This window comes from Littorina saxatilis, linkage group LG7 (assembly GCF_037325665.1).
Source record: "Littorina saxatilis isolate snail1 linkage group LG7, US_GU_Lsax_2.0, whole genome shotgun sequence".
Taxonomy (NCBI): Eukaryota; Metazoa; Mollusca; class Gastropoda; order Littorinimorpha; family Littorinidae; genus Littorina; species Littorina saxatilis.
In genome coordinates, this window is record NC_090251.1 from 30853652 (window position 1) to 30877664 (window position 24013).

At 40.1% G+C, this 24013-nt stretch overlaps 2 protein-coding genes and 1 long non-coding RNA gene across 8 annotated transcripts in view; 2 read left to right on the forward strand and 1 right to left on the reverse strand.

Annotated features, from left to right (window-relative positions):
• LOC138971160 (protein kinase C and casein kinase substrate in neurons protein 1-like) overlaps window positions 1–4044 on the reverse strand; it is a 47885-nt gene extending 43841 nt beyond the window's left edge. For 2 of the 4 annotated variants that reach the window (XM_070343799.1, XM_070343795.1), the window contains exon 1: window positions 3962–4044. The gene's annotated coding sequence lies outside the window, so the exon portion shown is untranslated. Of the gene's footprint in view, window positions 1–2169; window positions 2226–3860; window positions 3883–3961 lie in introns of those variants that run through there. The other 2 variants (XM_070343796.1, XM_070343798.1) reach the window with 2 other exon arrangements.
• Window positions 4045–6390: 2346 nt separating this feature from the next.
• LOC138971162 (N-acetylglucosamine-1-phosphotransferase subunits alpha/beta-like) overlaps window positions 6391–24013 on the forward strand; it is a 49554-nt gene continuing 31931 nt past the window's right edge. The window contains exon 1 of the mRNA XM_070343800.1: window positions 6391–6577. Within this exon, the coding sequence (XP_070199901.1) occupies window positions 6452–6577 (126 nt within the window). The 5' untranslated portion in view covers window positions 6391–6451. The remainder of the gene's footprint in view (window positions 6578–24013) is intronic.
• LOC138971161 (uncharacterized) lies at window positions 7202–23982 on the forward strand. 3 transcript variants are annotated; one of them, XR_011457181.1, is made up of 8 exons: window positions 7202–7380; window positions 8250–8401; window positions 10156–10281; window positions 14070–14172; window positions 18505–18628; window positions 19446–19557; window positions 20666–20779; window positions 21309–23982. It is a non-coding gene; the product is annotated as an uncharacterized lncRNA (long non-coding RNA). The 3 variants fall into 3 exon arrangements; XR_011457179.1 differs by having other exon boundaries at window positions 7209–7380; window positions 10156–10256; XR_011457180.1 differs by having other exon boundaries at window positions 7211–7380; window positions 8286–8401; window positions 10156–10256.

Below are 24013 nucleotides of genomic sequence, written 5' to 3' on the forward strand. Positions count from 1 at the left end.
AGAGAGAGAGAGAGAGAGAGAGAGAGAGAGAGAGAGAGAGAGAGAGAGAGAGAGAGAGAGAGAGAGAGAGAGAGAGAGAGAGAGAGAGAGAGAGAGAGGGAGAGAGAGAGAGAGAGAGAGAGAGAGAGAGAGAGAGAGAGAGAGAGAGAGAGAGAGAGAGAGAGCGCATACCTTTCAAGTTTCAACAAAAATGTTTCCTGCTGCGAGTGTTATACACCACCTGTCCCAAAATTGTATATCTTGTAAAAAGCATCCAGCTGTGAATAAGTCAGGCCCTGGCCCCTTCTCTTCCCATCACATTAGGTGAGAAGAAGTGAGATCTGAGGAGTTTATTGCTACTTCCGAGCAGAGGGGACATTTTAAGGAGAACTAGAACTAAAGGCCCTGTCAGTTACCTGAATTATTCATTCTTGTGAGACTTATTTGTGTAGGTTACAACAGTCATGGAGTAAGCATACCTACTGTGTTAGTCATTCGTACAAAAACCACAACTGTGCATGTCACATGTGTTGCCACCATTCAGTTGAATAGGAATTACCAAATACTTTCAGCAGGGTGTAACAGGGTCACATTAATTTGCAGGTCTAGTCTACAGGTACAAAAATAACCACAGAAATTGAAAGAAAGAAAAAACCCACACCCGATGTTCTCCATTATTTATTCTAAAGGCCTCAACAAAGTAACAATTCTGCTAGCTCAACTGACCACCTGCCCTGAGAATGCTACAATAAAAACCTCAGGAGACATCAAAATGTCTGTAAAAATTTTACAGCCTCACACAGCAGCCTGCTACTGACTCAGACATGTCAAGGCGACCCAGGCATGTCCACAAATCACTGTTCAGTGTGAATAAAACGACTTTCTCCCTGCTTCAGAAGATCAATACCAATTTCTTCTTGCCGTTTTTACACTTCTTTTCATGAATGGACATGAAAATGCTCATAGTTGGTGCAGCAGATGAACACGGACAGTGCTTTCCTAGTTCCAAAATCCAGTGACTGAGAAGGTTCCCCACTTTTAACTTTAATTAAGACTAAAGAGTAATAAAGACTCAGAGAAAATCAAGTTGTGAAAGGGTGGGAGTCTCAAAATGGAGGTTAATCTACAGAGGTTCTAAAAACAGAAAATGTGAGAATGCAATGTCCAACAGTAACAAGGGGGGTGTCTTAAATTTGGGGGTCTCAAAAGGGGAGTTCAACTGTATATCTAGAACTATCCCGGCCAAGATTTAAATTCTCAGGGCTATCTTCAACAATCACCACAAACTTTATCATGGCATGGACATATATTATACTGACCAATACTCCTCACAGTAAAATATTTTAAAAACATCTCAGGTCCTCATTAATGAGATCTGTAAGCTGATTGCATTCTTGTAATTGTAGCTTGTGCTATTCCATCTTGAAAACGCTTCAAAATCATGTGGCTTCTTCATGATCTGACTAATGTTACAATAGAAAGCTTCAGGGAATGTCTGAAGAAAGGGTTTGGACTACACCTGTACAATCTTTTCACTGTGCTGGAAAAAAACTTTTGTTGTTGAAAAAAACAGAAACTGAACAAACAGTTAACGAAGGGCAGATTCATCCCACACACTTTATCCAGGAATTCAGCAAATACATGTAGAAAGAACAGGGAAGACAAAAGACCCCCCAGCAGTCAGACAGCAAACATCAGCACGCAAACAACAAAACAAAACCAGGTGGCAAAAACAACACTTTCAGGTTCATTCAACAAGTCACAAGGAGGTAAAACCAGTGCAGCATAAAAAAGGCGACATGCTGAAACCATCCTCAGAACAAATTCACAGCCAAGTCGGACACCCAGTGAAAGTCAACTTGACTGCCAATGCCAAACAACCAGGACAGTTGACACACAAACATGGGCAATGGGCATCTAATTTCTCTGCACACATTACGGAAAGCCTGCAGCTAAAACAGTTACACTTAGAACATTAACAGGCGGCTTAAAAAACGGTCCTTTAAACCTAGCACGCAAAAGTGGCAAATCTTTTACCCCAGGTACAAACCTATAAACCTGCAATGCCACTGAAGTGTTGAGGTTAATGGTATCAACTGTAGAGGGGGTGCACTTTTCTACGTAGTCAATACAAATTACGATGAGAGAACTGAGAGAGTGTCAAAATTACAGTCACTCTTTTTCACTCACTTAGTCACTGTGTCAGTCTGATTCATCAGCACTTGAATCTCTCCAAAATGTGCCCCCTAAACACAGAAAAGGTAGAAATGTTACTTGTTAAAAAAATCAGCATCGCCATCCTTTTCACAACTGCAGTTTTAGTTTTAGTAACTTTGTCTCAGTTTCACTCATCTTCTGCAGAGAATCATTACATGCATACATGTACTTCCGTTTTGTGACTGTCGAGTGCATGTGCATGCAGGTTTAAATATTTTAATTAATTCCTGATAGTGATACAGTTACTCAACTTGTTTAGATTTTTGTTCTGAAATGTTCTAAGGCCAACAAAAAAATAGTCTGTTTACGGTAACCCGACCGACCCTATTTTTTTCGCGCGACCCTAGACTTTTTTTTGGCATTTGGGAAAAAAATAAAATAAAATAAAAAATTTTAAAAAAATCGCAAAATAACGTAAAAATATGGTGTTTTGGAGAAAAAAAAAAATTCCCGACCTACCGACCCTATTTTTTGGGCCTATGTTACCGTAAACAGACCTTTTTTTTTGGGGCCTAATGCTAGTTGAAGCTACTAGTTAATATAAGCTTAATCATATCTATCAAATTGGCTACCAAAACTTTCACAAAATATAGTTCAGCATTTTCTGTAAAAACTAAAAAGTAGTCTTTCAATTTCTGTGGGTACATACACCAACTCTGGGGTGGACAGCTTTGATCTACTTTCAGGAAAAAAAAGGATCATTCGTACATGAAGACTTTGAGCTTTTCGATTCGATTAACTTTATAAGTGTAAATAAGTGTAACTGTAAGCGAGGTCTCGAATCAGAATAGGTAGGTCACACTATAGACCTTTTCGGTATCTGAGCAGCTCTCGCGAGACACGCTCTTTGTTATGCTTTGAACATCGCGAGAACTTCGAACCTTGGCTTGTGCAGCTCGCACGAGATCGCTGTACCGCATGCTTTGCTATGCTCTGAAGTTTGCGAGAGATTACGAGAGCTTGGAATACCGATAGGGTCTATTCAATGATACTTTTATATCACAAATCAAACAAATCCTCTTCAACCTTTAAGTTTAACTAAGTTTGTAACCCCGTACACAAAACAGCAAGCCAACTGTGTACTTGGTCATAATTAAGACACCCCCTGATATGCTTTTGCAGTTTCTACTGCTACTGTAACAGGTACACTATATAAGTATTTTGTAATCACAGGAGTGTGTGCTGGAGAAACACTGCAGATGACTGCATGGACCTGCGATAGTCAACTTGTGTTACGTCCGTTTGACTAACCACATTCAATGTTCGAGACCCTACTTACTTATCCGCGGGAGTGTTGCTAGTGTCAGTCCCGTTTTCTTGGCAAGTTTAAAACACTTCACCCACCCTGAAGAAACTTACAATGTTTTCCTTTTGAGTTGCGCGAGGAGAGCACACAACACTCGTCACAGCCTGTTGACCACAGTCTACATCACAACACAGTTAATTATCACATGCAGAGAAAAAACCGGTCATTTCTTCTGACCGACGGAGGTGTGCTGACCTTGTAAAATCTGGCCATCTCAAGCTAAAAAATTTACGGCGGCACCAAGGGTGTGCAGAGAGCCGTGTCGTACGTAGGCTTGTCACATTCCTCACTCAAGTCGACACATCTGACACCAACTTCTAGCACTGTTTAGACACAACAACAGCCACCCAAATCTCACCTGTTGCATTCAGTCGCTTAAAATGTAAACCAGATTTCAACCACACATCAATTCGGATGTTCCCAAACCCTCATCAATTAAAGATGCCCAAACGAACTCACCTGTCAACTTTCAACGAAGCCTCAGAAGATCCAAGATGGCGGTTGGCACTTCCAAAACTCGATGAAAGCTTCCACGCGATTGGTTGAAAGTGTGACAGTATGGGTGCGTGCTTCTCGAGGCATACACAATCAGTGACACGCCCATTTCGAGGACTTCAGAGAGCGAAAAGTGTGTTGTTGATGTTTTTTTGGGGGGGTTGTTTTTTAAAGGCGTGTGTGTGTGGGTCGGTGGGTGGGTTGCGGGGGGGGGGGGGGGGGGGGGGAGATAGGTGTAGTGAATGAACAAAGGTGTCTTTTACTCGTTTCCCTCCTTGTCACGTCATAAGAAATGAAAGCATTTAAAATTAAGAGGGAATGCAAAAAACGTATACAATGTAGTATGTGGGCCCATATAAATCCACAGTGAAATCCTTGACTTTTTTTCTTCAGTTGCATCCTTTTTGTTTTGCTTTCTAAATGCATTTTTATTTTATTTTTTATATCACTTGTTACTTTGGAGAGACTGTGGCGATAAATGACCGGCTCACGCTGAAATGTTTGCTCTCGAGTCATACGGCAATGTTGAAGTGAGACTTCAGTTCACAAAATGTTAAAAAAATAAAAATTCAAAAACAATTGTTGAAATCAATTTGTCCTTCAGCCGTACAGGTATAAGATCAACCAAAACACGCCGCCTCCTCCCAATTAAGTATACAGAGTCCTAATCTCATTCTGTCCTGAGAGTCCCCGCGTTTATGATCAGGAACTTAATAGAAAAACATGGTCGAGTCTTAGTTGAGAGAAGTGAAACCATTCGTATGCTGAATATGTACAATACCCAATCATGACTTCCAAAAGTGCGATATTTATTGCAATAAATGATTTGGTAGACGGACAAATGAGCCGGAAGGACGATATGGGCCACATACACTAACAGAAATAATAAACCAGTCCAGGCTCTTTTTACTGATTTCAATCAGTTGAATTTATTAGCATGCCAAGATTGATTGCTTAAGCTGCCTTCTTAATTAACACTTGAAACCCGGACGTGAGATACTACAAACAAACGATGCATTGACCTTGACAGTAGAAAGGCGGCTAATTAGTTTTGGCGGCGTTGGGTACCGCGGCTGTGATGATGACCATAAGACGCCATCCTGAACTAAGACGCCTCTCTTACAGATTTGGATACACACTGAAGCTTAAAACTATACGGTGGTAGGCTTACTTGCAATAAAAGGACACCCAATGGAACCAGCCCAAACGGTGTGCGTACAGTCACAGTAGTGCACCGGCGGCGGCCTGTCATGACGGACCATTGATATTTTGCCGGGTAAAAACTTGATGACAAAGGAACTACACTCGGAAAGTGTCATTAGTTTGTTGGGGCGTCCTTTGTTAAAATGTGTCCTATCATCAAAGGGGCCGGCATGACATTACAGGTACCACTGTAGTTCGAAAGTTGCCATAACAAATAACTGGCTTACGGACAGTTGGAGGGCACAGGGGCGGATCAGTTGCTTTGTAAGGGGGGGTGCACTTTGAATTGAAAGTGAATGTGATGGGCGCGAAGCGCCCGAATTTGGTAGGGGGGTCCGGGGGCATGCCCCCCCGGAAATTTTTTTTGCCCTAAGAAGCAAAATGGTGCCATCTGGTGCCATTTAAACTTAGAAATGGTCATAGAATCAGCTTTCCAAATTTTTTTATTTTTTATTTTTTGCTGGAGGGGGGGTGCACCTGCACCCTGTGCACCCCCCCCCCCTCGTCCGCCCCTGGGGCGGACACAGACGACAGAGGGCACCGGCCTGCGGGCACACTGAATTCGGCAGATCATTTGTTTAAAATGATTTCGGTCATAAATAAAATCCTTTTTTTTAAAATGCGGTTCTTGTTGAAACATTGCTTCCTTGGTTTTATTTTGTTGCTGTATATTGTTGTTTCCTTTCACTCAGCTTTGCTAGTTTATAGCCTATCGTGACTGATCATTACCCGGCTCATTGGGCTTGTCATGTTAAGTTCTTATAGACAATATAACGCGCGGAATAGTCAAGTCGGTTCAACAGATAGCAAATGCATAACTACCCAGTCTGTCTTTAAGTGTATGTTTATGCATGAAGAGTATGCGTGCATGCGTGTGACCTTTTTACTTAACTTGTATTCAGTTTAAAGATTTTAACCTGCCAGTTAATTACAGTCAGTTACGGCGATGACAGACTCGGATGCCCACACTAAACCAAACCACTGAATCCACTGAATCCCCCCCACCCCCCCCCCCCCCCCATTCACACAGACATATCGACACAGGGACACACGATCGGATCTGTAAGTCTTTCATCATAGTAAACTGTACTAGTAAACAACAACAGTAGCAGGGCGTGACTTTCGATTTCAACCAGTGTACTTCCGCTGTCAACAACGCCACGTGCCCCTCCCACAATGCACCGAGAAAACATGTCTGCGCCCACGATTGAAGTAAATGATGTAGAAACAGATGAATTTTAGCTTGTAGACATGGATCCACAAGTTTGGAAACTTGTGCAAAAGCGAGCATATGACCTGCTGTCTCACCGCTATGGGCTGTTGATGATTTTAGGTGGAGCAGTTTTAATAACAGTGTCAGCCTTCCATTTCGGTGAGGTAGGTGGTGCAGTGGATGGGCAAGACCTCAGCTGATCATTGTATAATTATTTGTAACTTTGCGGATTCTGTAATCGTAAGGAGCTTTACAACAGGTGTTACCGGAGACGTTGCAGATCGATGGCAAGGATTTACGTTTCCTGTCTGCAATGTTTTTTTTCTATGAAATGAATGTGAACTTGACCCTGACCTGTGCGCCCAGCTGAAAAAGTACCACACGATGTACTATAGTATACTATAGTAAACTATAGTAAATGTACCCTGTACTATAGTAAACTGCAGTAAATGTACCATGTACTATAGTATGTACCATATTGTACTATAGTACAAAGTACTTTGTACTATAGTACTGTGAAGTAAATGTACCATGTACTATAGTACTGTGTGGTACACTAGAGTACTTTGTACTTTGTACTATAGTACCGAGAGTACCCTGGTGAAGTACAAGTACCACAGCTGAAGTAAAAGTACTACGCTTACTGTAGTACTTTCAGGAGACTGCCGGTACTTTATTCAAAAAGTACTACGTATCATTGCGCGAAGGACATGCACTATTCATTTTGCAAACGTGCATGTAACATGAATACATCTGCAGAATAATACTGTTTTTATATTTATGATTTATTCAATTTCATTTTTTAGTCCTTTTGGAAACTTTTCCAAGAATGAATGTCAAGCACTTCATCTCTGCTCACACAGTAAAATGCGGTAAACAGACAACTGTGAGTTACTGTCAGCCATTTTGTTTTTTAAAGTCTGAGAGCGCGCTGTTCAACTCATGTTTGTTTGTTCACACTTGCAAGGTAAGTGAGACAGTATATATATAATTTTTGTGTCCATGTTATAACAAAAGCCCATTTCCTAATGTGAGTGCTACCTGGGATCAAACATTTGTGGGCATGTTGTAGAGAAACGTCTTGTCATTTTTGTTCATAGTTACGTTAGATCTACTCCATTTTTTCTTGTGATATTTTTAGTTAATGCAACATGCATTCATTATTTTCTGTTTGAATTGCTGCTAGAAAGTCCGACAAAATGGATAGCAAAATTATGATTGAAGAGTTGTATTTAAAACACAGTCAGAGGAGTACGGGTTGATTAGATTGTATCAACATCTTTATTTTTCTCTAGCCGAAAATGCCATTCCTTGCATTTAGATCTGTGAACAAACGGGAGGTCACAACAAACGGTTGAGGAGTAAATCAGGAAATCACAAAGTGTACATGTATCATGTGGTCGAATCTCGATCTTCCCAGTGTGGTAAGCAAGATGTGCAGTTTGTTTTTGTTTGAACACACTGTTGACTGATTTACAGCTTTGGTTTTACTTTGAAGTGTTCACCTCTAAGAGTAATACCTAATATACTGGACTCGCAACGAAATATATAAACAAATGACAATGGACAACGTTTCGACCTAAAGGTCTTCAACAGGTAAAAAAAATGAAAACAACAATACAAATAACAAAACGACTTATCAGAGAAGAGGGCGATGCGCTGTGAAGCATCGCCATCTCTGATAAGTCGTTTTGTTATAAATGTATTGTTGTTTTCATTTTTTTTTACCTGTTGAAGACCTTTAGGTCGAAACGTTGTCCATTGTCATTTGTTTATATATTTCGTTGCGAGTCCAGTATATTAGGTATTACTCTTAGTTTATTATCTCGCTTGCAGTCACTCCCTGTTTACTCCGTGTTCACCTCTGTTCAGCCACCCGGTTCTCGCCCAGAGTTAGATCTACGTCCAGTCAACAGATAAGAAGTGAATCACAGTGGACGCAGAACCATTCAATTGAAGTTGGCAGAATAATTTCTCAACCCTAGCTGGTAAGTTCTATGTAAGTTTATGTGATCATAGATTGTACACATGTATGTTAACTACTTCGGGGTCTCCACTCAATGATAATGTATGAAGTATGCGCGCGTGCGTGTGTGTGTGTGTGCGGCGTGTGTGTGTGTCCCTAGTATACTATGTGTTTGTGCCTGTCTATGTCCCTGAGAGAGTTGATGAACGGGGAAACGGACGATGGGATTCATTGTGTATAGATCTACCGACATCATTTTCTCTTCACAGTTTCATCTTCTACTGCTACACTTTCAGTAGATTCTACTGCTGCGCTATCAGTAGACGATTTCTGATTGCATTTGGTCTTTGCAGCTTCCCAACAGAATACCACAGAGCACGTTGGAGTGAAAGCTACTACGTCAAGTTCATGAATATCAACTACAGTAGCTATAAAAATCATTTTTTCCGTTTCTTTGTGAAATGGGGGCGCCATATGTCCATTAATTGCATATTGAGCATTATATGCATAGAATGCATTCTATGCGCATAGAAGGCATTCTATGTTCTTAGAAACATTATATGCGCATAGAATGCATTGTGTGCATAGAATGCATTCTGTGTCAATCGTAAATTTGTATCTGAACAAAGAATGTATTTGTATAACATGAAATATTATTATATAAATGCTATAGAATGTAGTTCTATACATTGGATTCAATTCTATACTTACAGGATTTGAATCTTTGTTACAGAGTAAGATTTCATATATTTGAATTTGATTCTTTGTTTAAAAAAAAAAGTAGTTGAATTTAATTCTATTGCAATAGAATTAAATTATATCTGTAAAATGCATTCTATGGTGATCACAGAATGAATTGCGGCGCGGCACATAGAATGCATTTTGCACAAAGAATAATGTACACATGGAATACATTGTGAACATTTCATATTATTGTGTACACAAAGAATCAAATTCTGTGATAACTGATATATCAGTATTATCACAAACTAATCAATTCTGTAACATAGAAATGAATTTTATAACAGGGAATTTTGTTCTATAACATAGAATTCTTTCAATGTAAAGAATGTCATTCCCTGTTATATAATTCAATTCGACGTAGAGAATAAACATTTATGTTATACAAATGAATTGTTGGTTCACATACAAAATGCATAATACTAAAGAATACATTCTATGCACATAGAAAGCATTCTATGCAAAGAATGCTTTCTGTGGGCAGATAATGCATTCTAGATCTATGCACAAAGAAAGCTATTTTATGCGTATAGAATGCATTCTCTATGCATAGAACACATTACATGCATAGAATGCACAATATAGAATTAATAAACACATGGTGCCCCGTACTCAGTTGCTTTTCCTAATACATAAAACAGTGTCACTAAGAAATTAACAAGGAGAAAAAGAAAGAAAACGGTCATATTTCCTTTTGTGTTATCTTTTGGTGCATGGGTTCATGGGGGGTTCAAATCCTGTAACCGACAGGTTCACAGTGTACCGCGACATTGCTTCGACCACCAAATGATGCTTACATACGATTGCATTGGCGTGCTCTCTCTCTCTCTCTCTCTCTCTCTCTCTCTCTCTCTCTCTCTCTCTCTCTCTCTCTCTCTCTCTCTCTCTCTCTCTCTCTCTCTTCTAAATCATTTCACAATGCTGTGTACAGTTACTGTGTGTGTGTGTGTGTGTATGTGTATGTGTGTGTGTGTGTGTGTATCACAATATAATGGCTTGACAGCTGTTCAGGTTGCCTGTTTAATTTCTGCGCAGATTCTACACACACCCCACAGCCGGCACCTCGATGAGGACTGACGATGGACTTGTGATGGCTTTATGCCCTGCTGCACGAAGAACATCATAGTTCAATAATGGTTGGGTGGTTGTTTTCTCAGAAAGGTTTCAATTGATACACTCCCCCTTTTTTTCTTCTTTTTCTTTGTGTTTCTCTCCCTATCGTTTTGTATCCTTAGCGGATTATGACTTTATTCGGTTATTCTGCAGAAAAACAAATGCCGCTGCAGAAGAAAATTGTTTTTCTGCAGCAACTTTGAATAATGTCATCATCCGCTGAAGCATTGTTTTTTTCTGCTAAGGATTTGTTTTGTCTTTCATATCGTATGTCACTAGCATCATAGTTGCATATTTTACATTTGGGAACTTTCAAAACTGATCCGGCGAAAGTATACGAAATTTGCGTGTGGAGTTCCTGGCCCGATCTAAAAAGAACGAAAATTTTATATTTGAAATAAAAGTATAGTTTGGAGGGGGAAAAAAGGTAACAAAATAATTTGATAAAGGCTGTATGCATGGTCAGTTTTACTTGCTTACCAATAGCCATATCATCTCACTTTAAACATACGAATCCTGGGACTGTCTGTTACATGTTTTCACACACACAAAATTCATAGGGAGAAAAATGAAGGGGAGGGGGGGGGGGGGGGGGGGGGGGGGGGGGGGGTGGGGGATAACAGTGAGGATGTACTGATCGGACCGTGCGTGGCCGATAAAAGGTCAGAGTAGAGCAACGCCCCATTGCCTCGCGCGCGGCTTCAGTAGCTGGCAGAAAGCACACCACCTACTCGCCGTGTACCAATAAAAGTTGTTATATTTAGTCAAGTTTTGACTAAATATTTTAACATCGAGGGGGAATCGAAACGAGGGTCGTGGTGTATGTGCGTGTGTGTGTGCGTGTGTGCGTGTGTGTGTGTAGAGCGATTCAGACTAAACTACTGGACCGATCTTTATGAAATTTGACATGAGAGTTCCTGGGTATGAAATCCCCGAACGTTTTTTTCATTTTTTTGATAAATGTCTTTGATGACGTCATATCCGGCTTTTCGTGAAAGTTGAGGCGGCACTGTCACGCCCTCATTTTTCAACCAAATTGGTTGAAATTTTGGTCAAGTAATCTTCGACGAAGCCCGGACTTCGGTATTGCATTTCAGCTTGGTGGCTTAAAAATTAATTAATGACTTTGGTCATTAAAAATCTGAAAATTGTAAAAAAAAAATAAAAATTTATAAAACGATCCAAATTTACGTTTATCTTATTCTCCATTATTTGCTGATTCCAAAAACATATAAATATGTTATATTCGGATTAAAAACAAGCTCTGAAAATTAAATATATAAAAATTATTATCAAAATTAAATTGTCCAAATCAATTTAAAAACACTTTCATCTTATTCCTTGTCGGTTCCTGATTCCAAAAACATATAGATATGATATGTTTGGATTAAAAACACGCTCAGAAAGTTAAAACAAAGAGAGGTACAGAAAAGCGTGCTATCCTTCTTAGCGCAACTACTACCCCGCTCTTCTTGTCAATTTCACTGCCTATGCCGTGAGCGGTGGACTACGAGTATACGGTCTTGCTGCGTTGCATTGCGTTCAGTTTCATTCTGTGAGTTCGACAGCTACTTGACTAAATATTGTATTTTCGCCTTACGCGACTTGTTTCATTTTTTTGCATCAAGCTGAACCAAGCGACCCTAATGTAATCATAGCAGAAGACATGTGATCGAAAATGTGTCATGTGACTTAGCAGCTGACAAGTCTGTCAAGAAAAGAAGCGTTCGTTGCGATTCGTAATGGCGACATTCGAGCGAAGTTCCTGTTCCTATTGAGCAGTTTTTCTTCTTTCATAATAATGGCTTTACTGGTTACAAGAGAGCACCGAGTCATTGCAGTATGTATATATATCTTGATCAAGTTGATGTCTTTTGTGCAGTACGCTTTATTTAGTTGTTGCTGGTCTGCGTTTGTGTTTTCCACAGGCACATGATCATCTTGATCTTGTGTCAGTTTGCATGCGCAGCCCGCTAAACACACCGCAAACCCCCCCTCCCTGTACGTTGGTCCAAGCGAAGTTCAGTTGTATGATTTACTCTTTGATTTGATTTGTTCTGCTGCATTAGCATTGCTTCGACAACGTAACCGTTCGCAGCTGTTGTTGTATGTTATGGGGGCGAGGACGCCCCCATTCTATACGGATAGTTTAGAGGTTGACCATGGGCAGCGCCATTTTGTTGTGAAATACGTCATCAGTTTGTGTACACAGGAAGTTGTGACATCCGTCACCCTATGGGAGGGGTGAAGGCAACATTGTTCATCTGTAGAAAGTTGTGAAATCCGTCACCCTATGGTGATGGGGGGGGTGACGTCAAAATTGGTCATCACAGAGTTTGTGTAACACAGGAAGTTGTGAAATACGTCACCCTATGGGAGGGGTGACGTCAAAATTGTTCAACAAAAACATGATATGTCGCATTGTGCAGGGTCAACTGCAACAAACTCAAACCGAGCCATTCATACCTAGCTGTATTTGAGTGACTTATATACCCGACATTTTTATTTCTTATTTTTAGCACAGGTGTAGGAAAAATCATGAACCAAAATGTTATTTATTTTCTAATTTAACATTTTTTTTTTACAAATATGACCATGGTCTTTTAAACATACAGTGACATTAAACATTGTTATGTTAAAAAAAGAAAAAGAAAAAAAGCTTTTGTGCAGAAATCAGAAAATACATTGTACATTTTACCTACAGGCCAAACAGTGTCTGTTGGCGGCAAAGGGCCCAGCAAGTTGCTATTTTTAGATCGATTAAAAGTTGTCAAGAACAGGCGCTTACATTTGGATGTGTCCACTGATAGTAGGTTTGGTTGTGATCAATCAGAATGATGTAGGAATAAAAATGTATGACAGTTTGGTATGATGACATGTAATTCAAATATGCTGAAATGTAATATTATACATGATATAATATTATTATGGCTGTTGCCATGACCATGAACCCCAAGAAAGGTTTAATGTTATGTAAAATCAAAATACCAAAATCAAGCACCTACTAATCTGATCTACGGTGCGGCTTGGACCAACTCGCTCAGCCAGCCAGCGCTGCGAGACTTACAGCGGCCAACTTCGCCGCGGCGCGCTCATTGGTTCAGTATTGAACTTGCGTCAAGGCCGATGCGCGTAGATTCCCAGAATGTTTACTTTCGGTTAGATTCTTCGACAGCATTCGCAGAGGTGACTGCCGTATTGTGTACCGCAGTCAGAAGTAATTTATTACTTTTGGGAGTTTAGTAACGTGATATCAGTTTTCAATTGTTCGTTCACTTATATTGCTTTCAGATTTAACACACAAGAAACAGTAGCACGGTTTTCGTTGCGAAAATGTGCATTGGCAGTGCTACGCGATCGAATTGTGTATTATGTACACGCGGTGTTCTGGAAAAGACCGAAGCGACATGTGACGTCAGTCGTTCAGCCCGCGAGCGGTGGGATGGGGGGGTTCACATGGTTTGTTTGTTTCAGAACCACACCCATATACACACATTTCACATGTAAACCATTTGTCCGCCCCCTGTCGATATTTATCGACTAAGTTCCTTGTTGTTGCTGCTGTGTATGCAGATATGCAGCCTGGCTGTTGGAACTGTTCTTTCTCAAAGGTGTTTTGGCAGTTTTTCTTTAGGAATTCGTTTTTGTTAAGTTTGTTGTATACGTACAGATTTCTAACTGTGTGCAGTTTTGATTAACAGTTATATTTGATATAATTACTACTTTAAAACACTCTTTTAGTTTAGATTTTTAATCTTTATTCTGTTGTAGAAACTTAGAAAGAGACTGAGGAGGAGGAAGAAGATCATTACCTTAGTTTGATTGTTATTTTGCAGGTTGTGAAACTGCAAAACAAGTAGGAATGATTGGGAGACTTCCAAGGGTGTAAAGCAAATGTCATGGAACAATTTGCACTCTTCTGTTTGACAGTGAACATGTGTGAGTATTTCAGTTTTCACTCTCTTGTAAATCACTTGAGAGACCAATATAATATTTTACACGGGAAAGGATAATCCTTCCAGGAAATATACCAACCTCAACGACCTGGCTGCTCTTTTTATGTGTAAAATGTTTAAAAAAAATATGAGATAATTTTGCATTCTGACACAGGTGTAACAAAAACCAATTGTGCACAGAAAGGAGCCTGGTTCAATTACAGCAGCACATACGTACAATTGTAGGATGCAGTATAACTTCTTCTTCTGCGTTCGTGGGCTGAAACTCCCATGTACACTCGTGTTTTTTGCACGAGTGGAATTTTACGTGTATGACCGTTTTTACCCCGCCATTAAGGCAGTCGGAGGAAGCATGCTGGATATTTTCGTGTTTCTATAACCCACCGAACTCTGACATGGATTACAGGATCTTTTCCGTGCGCACTTGGTCTTGTGCTTGCGTGTACACACGAAGGGGGATAAGCCACTAGCAGGTCTGCTCATAAGTTTACCTGGGAGATCGGAAAAATCTCCACACTTAACCCACCAGGCGGCCGCGACCGGGATTCGAACCCTCGACCTTCCGATTAAGAGGCCGACATCTTACCACCACGCCACAGCGCCCGTCAGTATAACAATTATCATGTAACAGGTTCAGCAGATGTTTTGTGATTTACGAGAGTGTTTAAAGAAAGGGAAGGACAGTCGATCTTCAACAAGTTTGAACTACATTTGGCCTACGATTTGATCTGCGATCAGCTCCTGATTGGATCGCGGGAATAAATCTCACGATTGAATCGCCCGTGTGACACCAACTTAAGTTTTCTTGCAGATCTGTGGTTTGTAATTCATGTAGTGAAAGCAACTAGTGTCAGTGCAGGGATGTTGCTACAAATTCATACCAAAAGGACAAATGTCCTAGATATATATTCAGCATCAATAGGACATTTGACCGCTTTCAGAAATTTCAATAGGACGTCAGGATTTTTTCATTTTCAAGAATGACACTCGCCGTGTTTCCCCCTGTTTTTGACCCTAATGTAGCACAGGATGCCGTTGAATAGTCAAATGTGTTCAGCTTTTGTTGAACTTTGGCAGGCTTTAGATTTTTTTTGGTGGCATAACTCAGTGCGCTTCGTCAAAATGTCTCGAACTGAAAGCAAAAGCAGAAGCAAGACTTAGTCAGTTGGAGTTGTCTCCCATACTCCTAACTTTAATGTGCTGCAGACGGGTGTCACCCAAACGCAAGATCCGCACTGCACAACTTCAGTGCACCTGTATGCGAGAGTGCTTGGTCGCTTTGGTCGCTTTTTGAAAATGTGTATCTTGAAAGGAACATTAACGAATATCGCGCTGTCCGAAGGAATTGATTTCTTATCGGACAATGCCAGCGCTTAGTTCAAAACCGTAGGACATCTGACCGCCATGCGGCTATGTGAATTGGACATTTGAGCCTCTAAATCGGTCTATGTCCGATGTCCGACGCCTAACGACATCCCTGCAGTGGAAGATTTGTCCAGTCTTTTCGGCCAATGAAGCACCATACATTTTATGCCGACAGAAGTCTTTTTGGGACAACATGATGATTGACTTCATTTATGTGCCAAAAGGCAAAGATATCGACAAGAATGAATGCTTTTGACATTAAATGAAACATTTATAGACAGTTTCCAACTCACCAGAGCTGCCAAAGAGCCTTCACTTGTGCAAAATGATGATTGTAATCAGACGGGTATCAGAAACAATCTCTTGGTAACCTGCACATCTCCCTCCATGGCGACGTGACAGCGCGCATTTGTTTGTTTATCGCGTAACAACACAGTTCAACTTTGTGTATAAAATATCAATGTGTGGCGTGTAATCTCCGAATCAGTGCGTTCCCAGGGTAATTCAGTGTGAGTTGAGGTAGCCTGCGCATCATGTGTGACGGCATGAACAAATTTGATAGCAATATTTTATACGGGAAGTAAATTTAATTGATTCTGGCTCAGTCTTATAGATTTTGAATGCAGTGTTTTGGTCGTGTATATGCTTTTCTACTTTGAAGCTCATTTGGAGCGTTACGCTGATCAAAGTTAGGTACTCAAAGTGTGACATCAGTCCTATGCAGGTTATGCCTTGAAACACACTCGCATTTCACAAAGACACTAATAAATGGCAACATTTCTGTTTTATTAGATAATATTTAAACAATAAGAACATAGATACGATTGTTATTAACAACATAAAACGTGAGGTAAGTCGGCAAAGACACTCCTAGTGTTCTTTTCCATTTTGGGTCGCCACATTTGCTACCATTTTCACAATAAATTTTAATATTACCATATGAGTTGTTCTTTGCTACTGGTCACAAGTGGGGGTCAGCTCACACGGACGCATTTTTCAATACATTCTAGGGGAGAAACTGGTCACAAAGCACCCAGTACATGACAGAGAGATAGGAGAATCGGCACAATCAAGAAAATACCAAATTCATTCAATAAATATGGAAATATTAAGATTTACTGTGAAAATGCTAGCAAAAATGGCGTCCAAAAACGGGAACGCACACTTGGTGCGTCTTTGAAGACTTACCTCCCGTTCTGTGTTGTTGTTAATAGTCGTGTTTGTGCTGTTTTTGTTTAAATAGTATCTTATAAAACGGATGCAGTCCTAGAAATGTTGCAAATTATTGTTGTCTTTGTGAAATGCGAGAGTGTTCTGAGGTGTAATCTGCATACGGCTGATGTCCCACATAGGGTACCCCACTTCGATCAGCGTTTCACTCCAAATGTGCTTCATAGTAGAAAAGCAGATACACTTCCAAAACACTGCATAACAGATCTACAAGACTGAACCAGAATCATTGAAATTTACTTCCTGTATAAAATATTGCAATTAAATTTGCTCACGCGGTCCCACATGCAACGCAGGTTACCTTCGCCTTCGATTCAAAGTAACTCCACGCTAACTGAATTACCATCGAAACGCGGATAATGAACTGATTCGGAGATTACACGCCACACATTTATGATATTTTACACACAATTTTCAACTGTGTTGTTTCGCGATAAACAGCCATAAACAAACAAATGTGGCGCCGTCACGTCGCTTCCGAAGGAGAAACGCGGCTGGTTACCAAGAGATTGTTTCCGATACATGTACCTGTCGGATTAAAATCATTGTTTTTCACGAATGAAGGCTCTTTGGCATATCTGGTGAGTTGGAAACTGTCTATGAATGTTTCATTTAATGTCAAATGCGTACATTCTTGTCGATATTGTTACCTTTGGGCTCATAAATGAAGTCAATGGTCGTGTTTTCCAAAAGTGACTTTTGTCAGCATAGAACTTACTGTGCTTTGATCATTGACTGAGAAGAATCTTCCGATGACACTAGTTCATTTCACTACGCGACTGCAGATCTGCAAGGAAACTTATGGCAGGGGAAATAAGCTTAACTGAAGACGAATAAGCGGAGTAACTGTTCTTCAACGGATTGCTCTCACTGATCTAAATATTTAGATCTTGTCGTCTGCTAGTAAGTAGTCTTCGGTCGTCTGAAAGTCACATCTATTTCGACTGTGTGCATCGATCCGTGTAGTGAAATGTTGATCTGTCATGATTTGGCAACATAACTTCGCTACATGTGCTTCGAGTGTATCTCCCCGTTAACCATTTGAAAACGTCTTTTAACAAGACCATGTTTCGACAGCCCAGACGGGGAGGATCCTCGATAGCTCACAGGGTATATAATGTTTTCCGCTGTTTTTTTAAAGAATCCTTTCAAATTTACTATTCCAAAAGTAGATCTACCTTATGACACGACTCGAGTGGCAAAGAACATTCTCTGCAATTCCTGTCTCAGTCCGTGCAGCCGTTTCGGGTCCTATCGTCATCATACAAACTTACACACAGACACACAAGAACCAGCTTTAAAAGTTAGATTATTTAAGAACCATGTGAACCAGTGATTTTTTCTTATGTACATCAGATACTTCTGCTTCTGCAGTATTTCTGCTTTCTGAAAAGCTATATTTCAAAAACAAAACTAAAGATTTGAATTTTGACCACTTTTCCCCCTTTCTGTCAGTAGTACTGAAGAACAACTCGCATGTATTGAATGATCGTAGTATTTTCTTTGATTGTGGTGATTTTACTATCTCTCTTTTATGTACTGGGTGCTTTGTGACCAGTTTCTCCCCTGGACTGTATTGAAATATGTGCATGTTTGTGTGAGCAGCATGACCCCCACTTGTCACCAGTAGCAAAGAACAACCTCATTATTATGCAATAGCAGATATTTTGTACAAATATTTGCTCTTCTTTTTAATAGATTTACTTTAAATATTTTTCAGAGTTCTAAATGGTTGGCTACACTGTAGCAGTGACTGTTGGGTGAAGGATCAACTTCAGCTCATTTTCTGACCTCATGGATGATCAACATGTATGCAGATTCTGCTGATCGCCTGAGCTTCCTGGGTGTGTACATATTTGTATCTATATTATTAAAAGGCCCACTTTGATCGCCTGAAAGTTTGTATGACACATGCAGTTCCTATACCCTCCAAGGATTGTTTAAACTAGAACGCAATACTAACTCTGGTTTAAGTTTTAAGTTTAAGCCATGAAGCTCAAACTGCTTTCTTTCGCTTATGCCTCTTTGCTGATTTGTTTGCATTTTGGCATAAATTTAGACACATTTACGGCAAATCAGTAAGCTAAAATCCAGAAGAATCTGTCAAGAATCGCCTTAGCGAAAAGCATGCAAGTGCTTTACATAGGGCCACATTCAGAGACTGTAGAGTACACAGAGACCATTCATACTTCTTTGCGCCAAGGTAGGACTGGCTATGTCTTTAACACGGCTTTGTCAACATATTGTCATTTCTGTCCGGCCAACAGTGCTGCAAAGATTCATTGGATTGAAAAATGTGTCCGTTATCGTTTGTGACATTTTTTTTTTCAATTAAAAGACCTGGAAAAAAAGCCCCAGAACAGATTATATAATAATTGATTTTAAATTTTCGTTTTAAATCAGTGTCTTTTCACAAACTAGCCTTTGTTATTTTGAATGCATAGTTCAGTCTTAGAGTGAGAGAATGTGTGAGGCATAAATTGCTTTTGACAACAACAAAAGTTCCCGTTGAATCGAGAAGCTCCCCCAAAATCATTTTTATTACACATGCCTATTATAAGCCAGCATAGTGCAAGCAGATTTATTTGTGCATGTGCTTGTATGTACAAAGACAGATCATTTGTACAAGTGTTGGCTCTTCATTTTTAATTATTTTTTCAGGATCCTTAGTTGGGGGTTCCACGGTATCTGTGACTTTTGGGCAACATATCGAGTTCTGGTGGTTTTTTGACCTAATGGATCAACATGTGTGCAGACCTGCTGAGTACTTGAGGTAAATTGGTGCAATTAGATATATTGTTCTGCCTACCTGAGAGATACCACCCATGTGATAAATGAACCATCTCTTCACAGGCGTGTCTATCATGTAAATGAGGTTGGTTTAAACAACATGCCTGACAGGGATGTCATTTTCCACTGCTTATGCAAAATCTCCGAGACAAACTTCATTCTCATGGCAAGCCCAAAAGTGTTGCAAGAATGACTTAGCATCTGTGACTTTGTAATCATGAGCAGTGGAATATGAGGTCCCTGCCAGACTAGCTAAATTGACATGACCTCAATGATATTCCCACATGTGGGTGTATGGTTTAGTTATTACATGGGTTATCTCTCCGGTACATAGGATGAAAACAGAATACTACATGGCTTGCTGTGTGGCACCAGATTTACACTTATTGCTTTTCAAATGTTGAAATATTCACTTTTACTTTTGTAAACCTGGTAACACACAGTAGGCCATGTAGTGTTCTCTATTTGTATCATTGAAACGCTTCTGTCCGTCAATCACACTTTAAATTGCCTTACATTTTGGATGACATATATGCCACCCCTTTGGTATTCCTCTAATAGTTTTAGCTAAATAGAAAACTTAGTTTCAGCTAATCGCTATGGAGTATTCTTTCTTTCTTTATTTGGTGTTTAACGTCGTTTTCAACCATTCAAGGTTATATCGCGACGGGGAAAGGGGGGAGATGGGATAGGGGAAAGGGGGGAGATGGGATAGAGCCACTTGTTAATTGTTTCTTGTTCACAAAAGCACTAATCAAAAAATTGCTCCAGGGGCTTGCAACGTAGTACAATATATGACCTTACTGGGAGATTGCAAGTTTCCAGTACAAAGGACTTAACATTTCTTAAAAATTGCTTGACTAAAATCTTTACAAACATGGACTATATTCTTTACAAGAAACACTTAACAAGGGTAAAAGGAGAAACAGAACCGTTAGTCGCCTCTTACAACATGCTGGCAAGCATCGGGTAAATTGTTTCTCGTCCCAACCAATATGGGACTCCCCCTAACCCGCGGGGGGTGCTATGGAGTATGCAAACACTTGAATTATATGCGATGAAACACTCAAGCTGCTTTCTCTTGCTTATAGCTGAGAGCAGCACTGCAGCAGTGACTGTCGGGTGGAGGATCCAGTTCTGCCTGTTTCCGACATAATGGATCAACGTACATGAGTGCAGACCTGCTGAGCACCTTATCTTCTTGGGTGTGTATAGATGTATATACATTTATTGTATTAATAAATTGTCACACACACACACAGATATACTGATAAACACATTCACGCCTGCACACATGCAAGCACAAACACACGCACCAGCACGTTTCAAACGCCCACCACCACCACCGTCTCAGTCGGTGCAGCTGTTTCGGAGCCCTTAGTTTTATAAGTTAGATATGCACTGAAAGCCACAACACTTTTAAGTTAGCTTTCATTATCATTCTCTTAACTCATTGTCTCCCAGGTACGGATATATCCGTACCCACTCATATGGCTCAATCTGACCTGGTACAGATATATTTGTACACACAGTCACTTCCTGTAATGTCGATCTAACGCCTGCATTCCAGCACAGTTCCTACACAGTTACCACAATTCTGAGTGACCTGCTGCAGCACAGCTGGTCTCGGCTAAAGATAACTTGGTCAACATAGGTGGGGTAGAAAGTGTTAAAGTATGGCCCTATTTGCTTCAGTTAGCATGCTTTCTCATAGTCATACTGCTGTCATTGCAGGTTCCATTCCATGCTCTGGTGTGGGTGTCATATGCAAGAGAGCCTCCTGTTGACTTCCCGGCAGATATGTGCATGGTGAAGGACCTTGATACCACTTACAGACGTCAAAGCAGATACCATTAGAGAACAACCAGAACTGTTCAGCGGGTGCCATCGGCGAACATGAATACAAGTTACAGAACAGGAAAGCATATGTCACTGGCTAAGGGAACCGGACATCAGCTACTATAAACTTAATCAGATGCCTGTAGCAAATAATCTGGACACCAATCACAAATCAAACAGATGTGGAGGACAGAGAACATTGCATTTGATTATTGCCATATATGATTGTAACCCTGTTTGGAAAAAAGGGACATAAGCCACACTATATACTTTCTGGTTGCATGCTGAATACTCTCCATTGAACATTCAGTGAGTTTTGACTCACCTGGGCCAGAATGTATGTGTCGAGGATAGAGAACTGATAAGTCTCTTATCCCGGGGTTAGTTCAAAAACAACATGGCGGCGGTCGCACTTCAAGTGCTAAGAAACCGTGTTTTCACACACAGGAATAACCTGTTTGATGTATATGAACTGTTAAAAACTTTTCGGTTTTGCCGCGCTGATTTGTGTGACCACTGCCGGTGTTAAAAACGAATTTGAACTTCAAGTCGAAATGGCGTTCCACCCAGCCCCTCCCTTTCCCTCCAACTTACTTCACTTGAATCCTAGAACAAATGTCCTTGTTGGACCGCATTTTGCCTTACCTAATGTGAATTTGCACAAGAAAACAACAACGCGAAGAAAACAATGGCACGAGAACAAGACCGGAACCCAGTTCAAAAAAACATTTCGTCACGCTTTTCATGATGTCAACGTCTACATTGATCATTTAGAACAGAGCGACGTCACCTTTCGAACGCGGATTCCTGAATTTAGAACAACCTTGACATTCTATCATGCGCAGAGATTCGGAAATCCCCATGCCAAAAATAGATTGAGGGGAATGCTTGGGTTAGTTATCTTTTCTGTAGTCTCGACTCATGCATTGCGCTAAAGTATCGATGATATCCTGGGGATAGATAGACCGAGCTAAGCTTTTATCCCGGGTTAAGATGGACCTGGACACATACATTCCGGCCCTGGTGACTAATCAGGCTGACTTACAATGGGTAGACAGAATTGAACATTGTTGTTTGCTTGTATGGTTTTCAAGGTAGAATTTACAAAGTTAACACACTGCTATGGTTTGATCAATTTCAAACATGACCACATGTGGCATTTTTTCAAAACCACATTTTTGACAAATATCGAGGATGTGTTGCAAAAGCATGTGTTCATATTTTTCTGAAATGTTTTTAAAGCTAGATCTTTGATACTTCACAGGCTATTGAAGTTGGATGACCTCTAGATGTGACCCATGTCAAGTTGACCCTCATAAACTTTTAAGTTCACAGAGGGGTTGAGTTCTTTTAAAAAAAAAAATAATAACAGAGAAATAGTATTATTTTCAATGTGTTTGAAGCAAGATCTTTGTAACTAAATAACTTTTTCTATGTAAAGTCACACACATACAGGGTTGGATGACATCAAGTCAGCTTGATATATTGCATTAATCAATTTCAAGGTCAGATTGGGGTAGAGTTCTGGTCAATAATAGTGACAATTATTGTCTCACTTGATTGTTCAGAGTTAGGTTCTTGTCACGTCCAGATGCAGGTTACAGGTTTTTTTCATGTACTGATGTTATCATGTAGGCATGGTCACTTTCAAAGCTAATCATAGAAATTAACTTGGCTGAAGGGGAGATAATTTTGATAAAATATGTGTTGTGCTAAAGATGAATTCCCACAAAGAAGAGTGCTATAATAATTAAATCTCTTTTGTGCATTTTATTGAGTCACTTGAGAAAAAGTGACTCTATGTAATCGGTCAGTGTTAGTCTGTCCGGCCGGCCGGCCGGCCGGCCGTAGACACCACCTTAACGTTGGACTTTTCTCGGAAACTATCAAAGCGATCGGGCTCATATTTTGTTTAGTCGTGACCTCCAATGACCTCTACACTTTAACGATGGTTTCGTTGACCTTTGACCTTTTTCAAGGTCACAGGTCAGCGTCAAAGGAAAAATTAGACATTTTATATCTTTGACAAAGTTCATCGGATGTGATTGAAACTTTGTAGGATTATTCTTTACATCAAAGTATTTACATCTGTAGCCTTTTACGAACGTTATCAGAAAAACAAGGGAGATAACTAGCCTTTTCTGTTCGGCAACACACAACTTAACGTTGGGCTTTTCTCGGAAACTATAAAAGTGACCGGGCTCAAATTTTATGTGAACGTGACTCATTGTGTTGTGAATAGCAATTTCTTCCTGTCCATCTGATGCCTCATATAATATTCAGAACTGCGAAAGTGACTCGATCGAGCGTTTGCTCTTCTTGTTGTTACTTGTTCTGGTTATAAACAGGGTGATAAAAAATTGCATTAAAACTGTTTCTGCATTGGGACATTTACCAAAAATCAACAGCTTGGTTACTCACTGTGCAAGATAGACACCTTTTTTAAAATTATTATTTAATTGACAAATTGTGTCTTTTACATGTGAGTGGATATTTAGAAATGTTGTTACATAATTTTGATTATTAATGCTCGGCCGAAAAATTAAAATAAACATGTGATGAACCTTTACTTTCTTGCCAAATGTGACAGAGTGACTGCA